Raw genomic sequence first — 12500 nt, 5'->3', positions numbered from 1 at the left:
GGACGACGGCACCTCCAGAAAGACTCGCCACAACAGCACAGACCTGCCGCTGTAGAAGACAGACCTGCCTCTCTGTAGGAGGTAGAAGGAGGATAGGGGAAACGTGAAGGCACAGCGTAGGGAGAGGAATGAAGGTGGATGAAACAGGTGGAGGTGGAGAGCTTGGGTGGACAGGCTTAGTCCACATGTCAGGAGCACTGGACCCCTCACTCTCATCCACCCACCAGACTGTCCAGCTGGCCAGTATACAGGTACCTATTTAGAGACGTGCTGAGACCTGTCCATGCGTATTCCAGTGATGGAGCAAGCTCTTAGCAGTTTGGTTGAAACTTGCCATATTATTGTGTCATGTGTCTACGGTGTGAGACTGTTTGGGTGAGCAGCAGCGACTGCAGGTGTGGTTGGGTTCATGGTTAAACCCTCGACATGGTTCTGGTTGGAAGGCTGTTTGTCTTTCTGTTCAGCTGTGATGGGGAGCAGAGGTCCCTGGTTTGGGTTGGGAGCAGTAGTGGACAGGTTATATTGACAACCTTGCTTTGAACCTAAGTGATGCTTCATTTGAGATGTAAGAGCATTGCTCATGACTTAGCTAGAAATCTTCATTTCATTTTCATTCATGTTTTCTTCCCTGTCTACAGACATGGACTACATGGTTTTACCTGTTATAGAGAGTTCAGGTTGTCTTGTCCTGAGTACTGAGAGAACAGTTATGAAGTGAAACATAGTTTATGAATGTTGATGTGCATTCCTCAGCTGACATGACCTAGGGTTAGAAGCACCTCTACCCTAACCTAACCTAACATAACCTAACCTAACCTAACCTAACCTAACCTAACCTAACCTAACCTAACCTAACCTAACCTACCCTAACCTAACCTAACCTAACCTAACCTAACCTAACCTAACCTAACCTAACCTAACCTAACCTAACCTAACCTAACCTAACCTAACCGAACCTAACCTAACCTAACCTACCCTAACCTAACCTAACCTAACCCTAACCTAACCTAACCTAACCTAACCTAACCTAACCTAACCTAACCTAACCTAACCTAACCTAACCTAACCTAACCTAACCCTAACCTAACCTAACCTAGCCTAACCTAACCGAACCTAACCTAACCTAACCTAACCCTGTGACCTCTAACCTAACCCTGTGATGGGCAGGAAGGACAGTTGATGAAACATGATGAACTATCTGCCCTCAGGTTGGCACAGGATCCTTTGGAATTGTAATTTTACGTCCTATCACAGAGTTATAGTATAACTATATATATATATATAACCCATAGCAGAGTTATAGTATAACTGTATATATATAGAACTCATAGCAGAGTTTGGAATCAATAGATTTTCTTTCTGCTCAACATTGAATATCGTTGAAAGTCAATTTAGAGTGGGAATAACAGTGTCTGATAGCATACAACCCTAACCCTAACCCTAACCCTAACCCTAACCCTAACCCTAACCCTAACCCTGACCCTGACCCTAACCCTGACCCTAACCCTAACCCTGACCCTAACCCTAACCCTAACCCTAACCCTAACCCTAACCCTAACCCTGACACACAGAGTAGTAAGACTGGACCCTCAGCGCCCCCCCACCCTCCTCACATCTGCAGTAAGCAGGTCATCTCTGCTCACTCTGCATATCATTCCACATACATAACAACCACCACATGCACTTTGGTTCATAAACTCAAATCATAAACTATGTTGGTTCCAATCTTGACTGTGGTGACCTTTGCACTTATGACCTTTGGCTCAGACGATGGCCACTGCAGTTCCTCCTCCTCTCCTCTGACCCTGACCCTAACCTCTGACCCTGACCCTGGGTTGTGACCAGCTGGTATGAAACGGCGTTAGACTGGGCCAAACGTTTTTAGGATGTTCCTTTCCAGCATTGTAGAGGTCAGTGTGTTTATCAGAGTAAACGTTGGTTACCTGTAATAATGACATGAATCTCCTAACCTCACATGAAAGGTAGAGAGGCCAAGAGGTTTACTATTTTACTATGTGTCAGAGTGATGTTCTCTGGTCACAGTCTACTTAAAGGGGAATATATCAGTTGTTATATATATGTTCATATTCATATACAGTATATATGAATATATCAGTATGTTTTTTCAATGTTAGCTGTTTATGGAAGGTCATGCAGTGAGCATTCGGGTGATGATATTTATTTATTTATTTTCTTATTTATTTATTTATTCAATTAGTTGTCTATTATCCTATTGGTATTGTCTAGTCAAAGATGTGATGACCTTCGACCTTCTTTTGTAATCCAGAGTAGAGACCAAAGTATCACCAGACGATACCTCTGGGTACATTACTGTCATTACGTTCTGAATAAGAAAGACTGTATTAACATATTAAAGTGCCAAATCTTTACTGTTAACTGTATGAACATGATAAATAAAATCTATGTGCCATTAGGATTTGTAGAAAACCTGAGGGCTAGGAGACTCACACGTCACAAAGTGAGTCTGAGTGAGTCAGATCCAGGTGAATTGGACAAGAAAGGGCAAGAATGACACATTTCACCTCATCCACATTGACAGCCATATTGGAGTGAGACAAAGGATTTGGTAAATCTAGTCTGGTAATCCCAACTCCAGAGGTTCTGTGCTGCTAAACGTATTTAACCAGGATGAGACTCGTCACGGTAGAAGGATGTTGATGTGTTGGAGCCTGACCCTCTGCAGGACGCTCTGCTAACAGAACTCACTCTGTCTTACTCCTTCTAGCTTACTGCCTCTGAACTATCAGTGTCCAAATAGTTATTTCTAAATAGTTATTTCTCCTGTATTGGGTCTAATGCTAATGCTAATGCTAACCCTAAGCATTGTTTTCATTACAATCTGGCTGTCTAGTGAGTAAAGCTGAAGCACAGGCATATGACCTATAACCCTCACCTGGAGCGTTCATATGAACTATAACCCTCACCTGGAGTGTTCATATGAACTATAACCCTCACCTGGAGTGTTCATATGAACTATAACCCTCACCTGGAGTGTTCATATGAACTATAACCCTCACCTGGAGCGTTCATATGAACTATAACCCTCACCTGGAGTGTTCATATGAACTATAACCCTCACCTGGAGTGTTCATATGAACTATAACCCTCACCTGGAGCGTTCATATGAACTATAACCCTCACCTGGAGTGTTCATATGAACTATAACCCTCACCTGGAGTGTTCATATGAACTATAACCCTCACCTGGAGCGTTCATATGAACTATAACCCTCACCTGGAGTGTTCATATGAACTATAACCCTCACCTGGAGTGTTCATATGAACTATAACCCTCACCTGGAGCGTTCATATGAACTATAACCCTCACCTGGAGTGTTCATATGAACTATAACCCTCACCTGGAGTGTTCATATGAACTATAACCCTCACCTGGAGTGTTCATGTTACCTGTTAGACTATTTGAACTGATGGAAATAGAGGATGTCTATGGGGACATGTTTTGGACAGGGATATCCATTTGTACACATATATTTTCATGATACATTTGAAGGGTGTTTACATTTCGCAATAATGGTTGAATAGAGTTGTACTGACGGAGACGATGTTCCAGATGTGATGTGTGAACAGTGTATAGAGCTGCAGGCCTGTTGTATTTGACCCCTGTCTGTTTTTATGTGAATCACCGTCGTAAGACTCCTTTCTCAGGCCCTTTATTGATGATACAACATCCCTGATGCCAATTTAGATGAGACATTAGAAATGATATGTTTTATGTTTTCTTGATTGTTTATTACAGTAGATTTGCGCTTTAAACCGGCCTTTACTCTAAACTTAACTTAACTTAACTGTGCCATAGGTGACCACAAGCACTCTGGATGATGTGTAGTGTAGCTCTGAGCGTTGGAGCCTACGGGGCCGTGTGACAGGAGCCTATGGGGCCGAGTGACAGGAGGCGTACGCCCAACATATCTGTGTTCTGCACTGATGTAGAGGGTCTCTGTGACGTCATGACTGTTTCTGAAGGTTATATGGTTGATTTGTTCTACATTCAATGATTATTATCAATTAATTTAATTCACATATTGCATTAATGCCCTTTGTCATTTCACTCCCGCTTGCTTTAACTCTAATGGGCTTTAATGTTTATTAGCAGCTGCTAATGTGTTATTGGATGCAGACGCAGACAACCGTTAACGCCTCAGAGTTACTGTAGACAGACAGACAGACAGACAGACACAGACAGACAGACAGGCTCTAGTTACTGTAGGTAGACAGACAGACAGACAGACAGACAGGCTCTAGTTACTGTAGACAGACAGACAGACAGGCTCTAGGGGGACCAGTGATGGTTAGTGACGTCAAGCCAAGGCTGGGTGCAGATCAAGTGGCTCTTGTTATTTCATTTCCCCAAAACTTGAAACACAATTTAAACGTCAAAGTGTAATTCAAAATAAAAGCTATTTTGTTAAAGCATCAAAGCTCACCTAACGTGTGAAATTATATAAATGAAATAATTTTGCCCCAGTTTTACCTCATTTTATGGTCAAAATTACCTTTAAAAAAATAAAAACACACAGACAGTTGAAGCATTTCACCTTTTCTCTCTGCCACAGAGTTCATGTTTGTAGGAAATCCTACAAGTCCCTTTCTCTCCTCTGGACATCTGGACATCTGGACATGCCACTATAGGGACAGAGACTATAGGTACAGAGACTATAGGTACAGAGAGACACTATAGGTACAGAGAGACACTATAGGTACAGAGAGACACTATAGGTACAGAGAGACACTATAGGTACAGAGAGACACTATAGGGACAGAGACTATAGGTACAGAGAGACACTATAGGTACAGAGAGACACTATAGGTACAGAGAGACACTATAGGTACAGAGAGACACTATAGGGACAGAGACTATAGGTACAGAGAGACACTATAGGTACAGAGAGACACTATAGGTACAGAGAGACACTATAGGGACAGAGACTATAGGTACAGAGACTATAGGTACAGAGAGACACTATAGGTACAGAGAGACACTATAGGTACAGAGAGACACTATAGAGACACAGAGAGACACTATAGGTACAGAGGCACTTAGTGCAATATTTTCCCACGGTATAAACAGAAGCTCCAAATCTATTAAATGTCGCAGACTGTGTGCTGTATTGCCATAATGTTAATGTTTATACCATAATGTAATGTTCATGGTTTATTTTATTTGTTCATTTCTTTCCATTGAATGCATGTGTGATAATCACAAGTGGGTGATTCTGATAGGGGTCCATGTTCATCTTGTCATATGCTAATGCTCTAGTCAAATGTGCCCAGAGCAATGAAAACATGTTGAACCTGTGTGTGGTAATAATGTTTGTGATGGGTATGGTATGTATTAATATAAAGGTTGGGTTGGCCAAACTAAATGACTGTGATGTACACTAATATGACTGAGTGCCAAACCTCAAGGCCAGGAGACCTGGGAACACCTGGGTACAGGTACTAGGACAGGCCTGGGTACAGGTACTAGGACAGGCCTGGGTACAGGTACTAGGACAGGCCTGGGTACAGGTACTAGGACAGGCCCTGGGTACAGGTACTAGGACCCTGGTGTTGACCTTACCTGCGGTATGAATGTAGAGAGACTGTATAGCTGATGGGCTTAATGTTTCTATCTTTGCTGAAAAAGAAAAAGATTGTGAGTGTTCAAGTTTTGTCTCAATTTCAAATTTGCAATCCAAGTTTCTTCGTATATTTGCATTTATTGTATGTATCTCTATGTATGTACATACATATATATGGGTATGCAGTGAAGGTCTTCTCATATCTTCATTAGACAGTAACAGAAAAAAGCTAATTTTACTACAGTAAATCTGTTGAATCATGTCAAGAAAAACTCTAAGCATTTCATTACGTTTGGGGGGAAAGACATTCCACTTTCTGATAGAGAAGATGACCAGCATCATTACTGTATGTTCTTTGCACCCTAATCTTGCAGAGCCAGATGAGTGTATCTCTGAATATTGCATTTATTCTGATAAATCATTACTACGCTGTAGCTGTAACGTCTGGCAAACAAGATTATTTGCGCCCCTCCCCCCCCACCCCCCCGGCCCTGTCCAGCAGGCATGGTTGTATCATTTTAGTTGTATAAACCATTGAAGATCGGGGCTTGTACAAAAACCATGTATGTGACTACATGTCATGTGAACATTAAAAATCAACTGTTAAGAAAAAGTTATTTTGATGACTATTTTAATCCAAAGTGGATTTTACAATCTTTCCCTTAGAGGAAAATATCAACAGCTGCCTGTGTGACGGGGTGTATCTTACACCTGTACCTAATCAAACTGCCCTCAGTGATATTGGAGGAAAAAACATTTCAAGAAGACATAGTCACAGGTTTCTTTTTTGCCTAAAAACTTACAATTAAAACATGACATTCATTTGAAGACTGCTTTTACAGGTGAATATAGTTTCCTCTCCTACTTTGAGCATGCACGTTGTGTCTGCCTGTGTGACCAGTTTTATGATTTGATGTACAGCAGCATGGTCTTGTTAGTAATAGGTTTTTCAGCGAGCTGTAATTCTATGCCTTATATAGTTGTCTTAATCGTCTTGTTACGTTGGTATGTCTGTCTTGTTTTATGGCTACTGAACCATTGTGTCAAAAGAAGATTCTCACAAATAAAGCAGAGCTTTGTTTTTACTCTGTTTGGTGTCATATACAGTAATATATATATATATATATATCATATGCAGTAATATAACCTGGTGACCTAAAGGGATCTTAGGCTGAATAATTCATGACTGTAGAAACAGAAGGACCCAAGAAGCTCAACAGAACATAGGTCACATGATGCTACAGTATGTGATATGAGGGTTGACCCTAACCCATTATCTTACATTATCTCTACTTGAGAATAGTTTTCCAAAGTGACAATCCTAACCAGCCTAACCAGTTGTCATGACAGCTTCCAAGCGTACAGCCCACAGAAAAGGTTTTCTCCAACAATGGAAGTATGACCTGAGGACATTTCATGCTGAAATGCATATGCACTTCTACAACAGAAGGCCTACATTATTAATTGATTTTCTGTGAAATGTATCCAAAGTGTATACTTCCATTTAAAACACCTCACCATAATTGGTTAAACACAAGTGATGTTCTCGGTTTACAAAGAAAGGTTCAAATATCCCTAAATATGATTCAATTATAAACACTTCTTGATCGACATTTCCCAATTACCAAATAACTAAAGCCTAATTATGACTAACCCTAATTCTGAGCTCTGACATACCAGAGGGCTCAGACACACACACACACACACACACACACACACACACACACACACACTCAGGATACCAGAGGGCTCAGCTGATTTGGTTTAGTTGTTAGCAACTGAGCCAATCTCAATGACCCGAGCGACTCTGTCCCAGTGGAAAAGTACAGCAAGGAAGTCCTGTACACAGGAGCTTTATCATAACAGGATAACAGGCGACCTGACTATCAGCATTCATGCTTTCACTGCCATAACACTCCATCACTCAAGGCTATTTAGCATGAGTGGGGGAAACATGGAGCTGTCGACAGAGACCCAGAGGAAACTAAAATGACTTCTTAGCGCTGGAGCTGGTTTACTCCTGACATGTTGCCATTGTACAGCAGCTGAGGAGCTCCTGGCTGAGGGGAATACTGATCAGTCTGTTGTTGCTGCGGAGAGGAAGGTTCCTGAGGGGACGGAGAGGAGCCTGTGGAGATGGAGGGGTAAGAGCTTTAATATACGTCTTACTGCTGTCGACAGTATCACTGCTGCTTTCTATCTTGTAGTACTAAGCTAGAAATGTAAATCTAGCTGACAAAAAAAAAATCCACTCTTCATAATCCTAGATGCTTAAATTCAAAAATAAATGAAGCTTACTATGGGTGCCAAGCAAGGGTCAGCTGAGTAGTTTTAAAGCTTTAACATATTGTGAAACAATGGATGCACAATTAGAACTTCCTCAAAGATACTCGTGAGAATACCACAGGACAAAGGTGTCCCAGTCAGCCCGTTCTGCCCCTGCCTAACCCTAACCACCTCCGCCTGCCTCTTTGGAGCCCTGCCACGCCTGGTTGAGTAAACTTAAGAAGTGGGCTTGTGCTCATGTCGTAGATGTCTGTGCCTGTCTATGCAGATGGAGTGCATGGCTGCATGCGTCGTTCATAGCCTTATTAATCTGAGCTCTCTACGTGTCTGTGACCATGCCCAGGAACTTCCCTAAAGAGAGTAACCATGGCGCTCCGGCCCAGGACGTCAAGCTGGTGAAGAAGGGGCAGCAGCTGCTGGAACGAGGCCAGTGGTCCAACAAGCTGGAGTTCCTGCTGGCGGTGGCGGGAACCCTGGTGGGGCTGGGGAACCTGTGGAGGTTCCCTTATCTGTGTTACAAGAACGGAGGAGGTAAGGAAGCCTGGCAGGGAGCAGCAGCCTTCTGCTTGTGTTATTTCCTACAAGGTCAGACTCAGTACTGTGGTCCACTTGACTGCAATGTCAACAAAGAATAACCTTGTTGCTCTTTACTAGTTTGGAGACTTGATGATATCAGCCTTGGTTCAGATTTAAATACTGATACTAACAGAGTTGGAATACGGTACAACAGTCTGTGGTGATTTATGTGTTTTGTCTCAGTCCAGAGGATATAAACTCTTATACAGTATGTATATGTATATATATATATGGGCTTACAACCCACAGGTGCGTTCCTGGTTCCGTACGTCTTGTTCCTGCTGTCCTGTGGGATCCCCATGTTCCTGCTGGAGACGGCCATGGGCCAGTACACGTCTCAGGGCTGCATCACCTGCTGGAGACACTTCTGCCCTCTCTTTGAAGGTGGCTTCTTATCTAACCCTAACCCTAACTACTACTGTAGCATAGATGTAGATGTCTGTGCTGTGGTTGTGTAGTGTAACAGTCACTAGATGTAATATCCTCAGTGCATTGCATACAATCTTATGAAAGAGTAACTCAAAATTGCCTTGCTAGTGTATGAAGAAGATTCTGTTATCTTCCATACCAAGACCTCTCTCTCTCTCTCTCTCTCTCTCTCTCTCTCTCTCTCTCTCTCTCTCTCTCTCTCTCTCTCTCTCTCTCTCTCTCTCTCTCTCTCTCTCTCTCTCTTTCTCGTCTCTTAATTACTCCAATTTCATGTTTACCATTTCTTACTTAAATGGTTAACACTTCCATTTTTTTTACATAAACTGCTCTTCCTGTATATCCATCTTACAAGACGTTCTAGTGACCAAAGAACGACATTAAAATGAAGTGACGTTGGAAGCTACAATAACGGGGTTAAAGACATTTCCACTAATCCATTTCTAGACCAATTTCATAAAAATGTTTAGGTTTATTTTTAAACCCATTACGGCACAGAAAAGTTTAACGTTTTATTCAAATTAATTTGAATAAAAAAGATTGTAAAAAACCTAAAAGCAAGGAACTGATCTGAGTGGGTAGAGCACAACATGCTAACATGTAACACAACATGCTAACATGCTAACATGTAACGTTAACATGTAACCTGTGTGTATCTGTTCTAGGGATTGGTTATGCCACTCAGGTGGTCATCGCCTACGCTGCAGTGTCGTACATCATCATCCAGGCCTGGGCCTTCCTGTACCTGTTTCATTCCTTCAGCGCCGAGGTGCCGTGGGCCAGCTGCAGGAACACCTGGAACACAGGTTAGGGTTAGGGTTAGGGTTAGGGTTAGGGTCAGCGCCGAGGTGCCCTGGGCCAGCTGCAGGAACACCTGGAACACAGGTTAGGGTTAGGGTTAGGGTTAGGGTTAGGGTCAGCGCCGAGGTGCCCTGGGCCAGCTGCAGGAACACCTGGAACACAGGTTAGGGTTAGGGTTAGGGTTAGGGTCAGCGCCGAGGTGCCGTGGGCCAGCTGCAGGAACACCTGGAACACAGGTAGTCTGCCTGGGGAGGGACATGGGGGGAATGGTTAATTTGAGACCATTTAATAGATTTTCATGCTAGTGATATTATTTAATTGTTAATAATTAGATGGATAGATTGATGTTATAGATAAAGTCATAATGCTCTCCTACCATTTAGATGTATTTCCAGTCTGACATTGACAGTGTTGGCCACTTGCTGTTTGCAGTGTGCTTCAGTCACTCCATCCAGTAGGGGGCAGCACAGGACAGGCATGGCTGTACTGTGCTGAGATGAGGTTGGCCTTGTGCACAGATAGAGGATGAAGCTAGCTGCTACAGAGTATAATGTTTGTTTAGTATCCTGCATCTTGAAGTAATATTATTAAATAATCTATCTATAATTAATTTAATCATGAATTAATATATCCAAAATAGCTTCACGAATTACAACGGTTTGTGAGCTCAGTGGCCTTGCTATGGAAACAGGAGACAGGAGACAGGAGACAGGAGACAGGAGATAGGAGATAGGAGATAGGAGACAGGAAACAGGAGACAGGAGACAGGAGACAGGAGACAGGAGATAGGAGACAGGAGACAGGAGACAGGAGACAGGAGACAGGAGACAGGAGACAGGAGACAGGAGACAGGAGACAGGAGATAGGAGACAGGAGACAGGAGACAGGAGACAGGAGACAGGAGATAGGAAACAGGAGACAGGAGACAGGAGACAGGAGACAGGAGATAGGAAACAGGAGACAGGAGACAGGAGACAGGAGATAGGAGACAGGAGACAGGAGACAGGAGACAGGAAACAGGAGACAGGAGACAGGAGACAGGAGATAGGAGACAGGAGACAGGAGACAGGAGACAGGAGACAGGAGATAGGAGACAGGAGATAGGAGACAGGAGACAGGAGACAGGAGATAGGAGACAGGAGATAGGAGATAGGAGACAGGAGACAGGAGACAGGAGACAGGAGATAGGAGACAGGAGACAGGAGATAGGAGACAGGAGACAGGAGACAGGAGATAGGAGACAGGAGATAGGAGATAGGAGACAGGAGACAGGAGACAGGAGACAGGAGACAGGAGACAGGAGACAGGAGATAGGAGACAGGAGACAGGAGACAGGAGACAGGAGACAGGAGACAGGAGACAGGAGACAGGAGACAGGAGACAGGAGACAGGAGACAGGAGACAGGAGACAGGAGATAGGAGACAGGAGACAGGAGACAGGAGACAGGAGACAGGAGATAGGAGATAGGAGACAGGAGACAAGAGACAGGAGACAGGAGACAGGAGATAGGAGATAGGAGACAGGAGACAGGAGATAGGAGACAGGAGACAGGAGACAGGAAACAGGAGATAGGAGATAGGAGATAGGAGACAGGAGACAGGAGACAGGAGATAGGAGACAGGAGACAGGAGACAGGAGATAGGAGATAGGAGACAGGAGACAGGAGATAGGAGACAGGAGACAGGAGACAGGAGACAGGAGACAGGAGATAGGAGACAGGAGATAGGAGACAGGAGACAGGAAACAGGAGATAGGAGATAGGAGACAGGAGACAGGAGACAGGAGACAGGAGACAGGAGACAGGAGACAGGAGATAGGAGATAGGAGACAGGAGATAGGAGACAGGAGACAGGAGACAGGAAACAGGAGATAGGAGATAGGAGATAGGAGACAGGAGACAGGAGATAGGAGACAGGAGACAGGAGACAGGAGACAGGAGATAGGAGACAGGAGATAGGAGACAGGAGACAGGAAACAGGAGATAGGAGATAGGAGACAGGAGACAGGAGACAGGAGATAGGAGACAGGAGACAGGAGACAGGAGATAGGAGACAGGAGACAGGAGACAGGAGACAGGAGATAGGAGACAGGAGACAGGAGATAGGAGATAGGAGACAGGAGACAGGAGACAGGAGACAGGAGACAGGAGACAGGAGATAGGAGATAGGAGACAGGAGACAGGAGACAGGAGATAGGAGATAGGAGACAGGAGACAGGAGACAGGAGACAGGAGACAGGAGATAGGAGACAGGAATGAATGAATGAATGAATGAATGAATGAATGAAAGCATTTATTTCGAACATGTGCAGAGAGAAATAGTTATAACAACAAAAGACAAAACGAAAACAAGAAAAAAACAAACAAAAACAAAAACAAGAAAAAACTAAACAAAACAAAAAACAAAACAAAAAACACTATTTACTTCACATGTCCGAAAAGGAGTAGGAAGAAGCATAAGCTTAAAGAGAGACAGGAGACAGGAGATAGGAGATAGGTGACAGGAGACAGGAGACAGGAGATAGGAGATAGGAGACAGGAGACAGGAGACAGGCTCCTGCCCTAAGGGCCCTAGGATCGAGAACCATCTGTTCTCAAGGCTACTCACTTACTACAGTCCATAGAAGTAGGATTCAGGTCAGAAGTCATATAGGTGGATGGTTATTGTTATGGTCAATGTGTGTACTATATGTTATATTACATAAATGTTTGGAGTTTTAAATTAATGATATAGCCACCTGTAGATTCTTGAAGAAAATGTTATTAATGTCTCTTGTTGTGTCTTTGTGTAGTCTTGTTGTGTCTTTGTG

General features: G+C 43.4%; 2 protein-coding genes across 2 annotated transcripts in view; both read left to right on the top strand.

Annotated features, from left to right (window-relative positions):
- Positions 1-55, top strand: part of frs3 (fibroblast growth factor receptor substrate 3) — a gene marked incomplete at both ends in the record, with an annotated part of 5009 nt that extends 4954 nt beyond the window's left edge. Inside the window, one exon of the mRNA XM_080545593.1 lies at positions 1-55. This exon is cut by the window's left edge and continues 1283 nt beyond it. Coding sequence (XP_080401719.1) covers positions 1-55 — 55 coding nt within the window.
- Positions 56-8223: 8168 nt separating this feature from the next.
- The window catches only part of slc6a11a (solute carrier family 6 member 11a), a gene marked incomplete at both ends in the record, with an annotated part of 9729 nt that continues 5452 nt past the window's right edge, over positions 8224-12500 (top strand). The window contains 3 exons of the mRNA XM_080545740.1: positions 8224-8419; positions 8714-8848; positions 9556-9696. Coding sequence (XP_080401866.1) covers positions 8224-8419; positions 8714-8848; positions 9556-9696 — 472 coding nt within the window. The remainder of the gene's footprint in view (positions 8420-8713; positions 8849-9555; positions 9697-12500) is intronic.

This window comes from Nansenia antarctica (genome assembly GCF_963989245.1).
Source record: "Nansenia antarctica genome assembly, chromosome: 15".
NCBI lineage: Eukaryota > Metazoa > Chordata > Actinopteri > Argentiniformes > Microstomatidae > Nansenia > Nansenia antarctica.
Note: the sequence above shows the minus strand (reverse complement) of the source record. Positions and strands in the feature narration are given on the sequence as shown.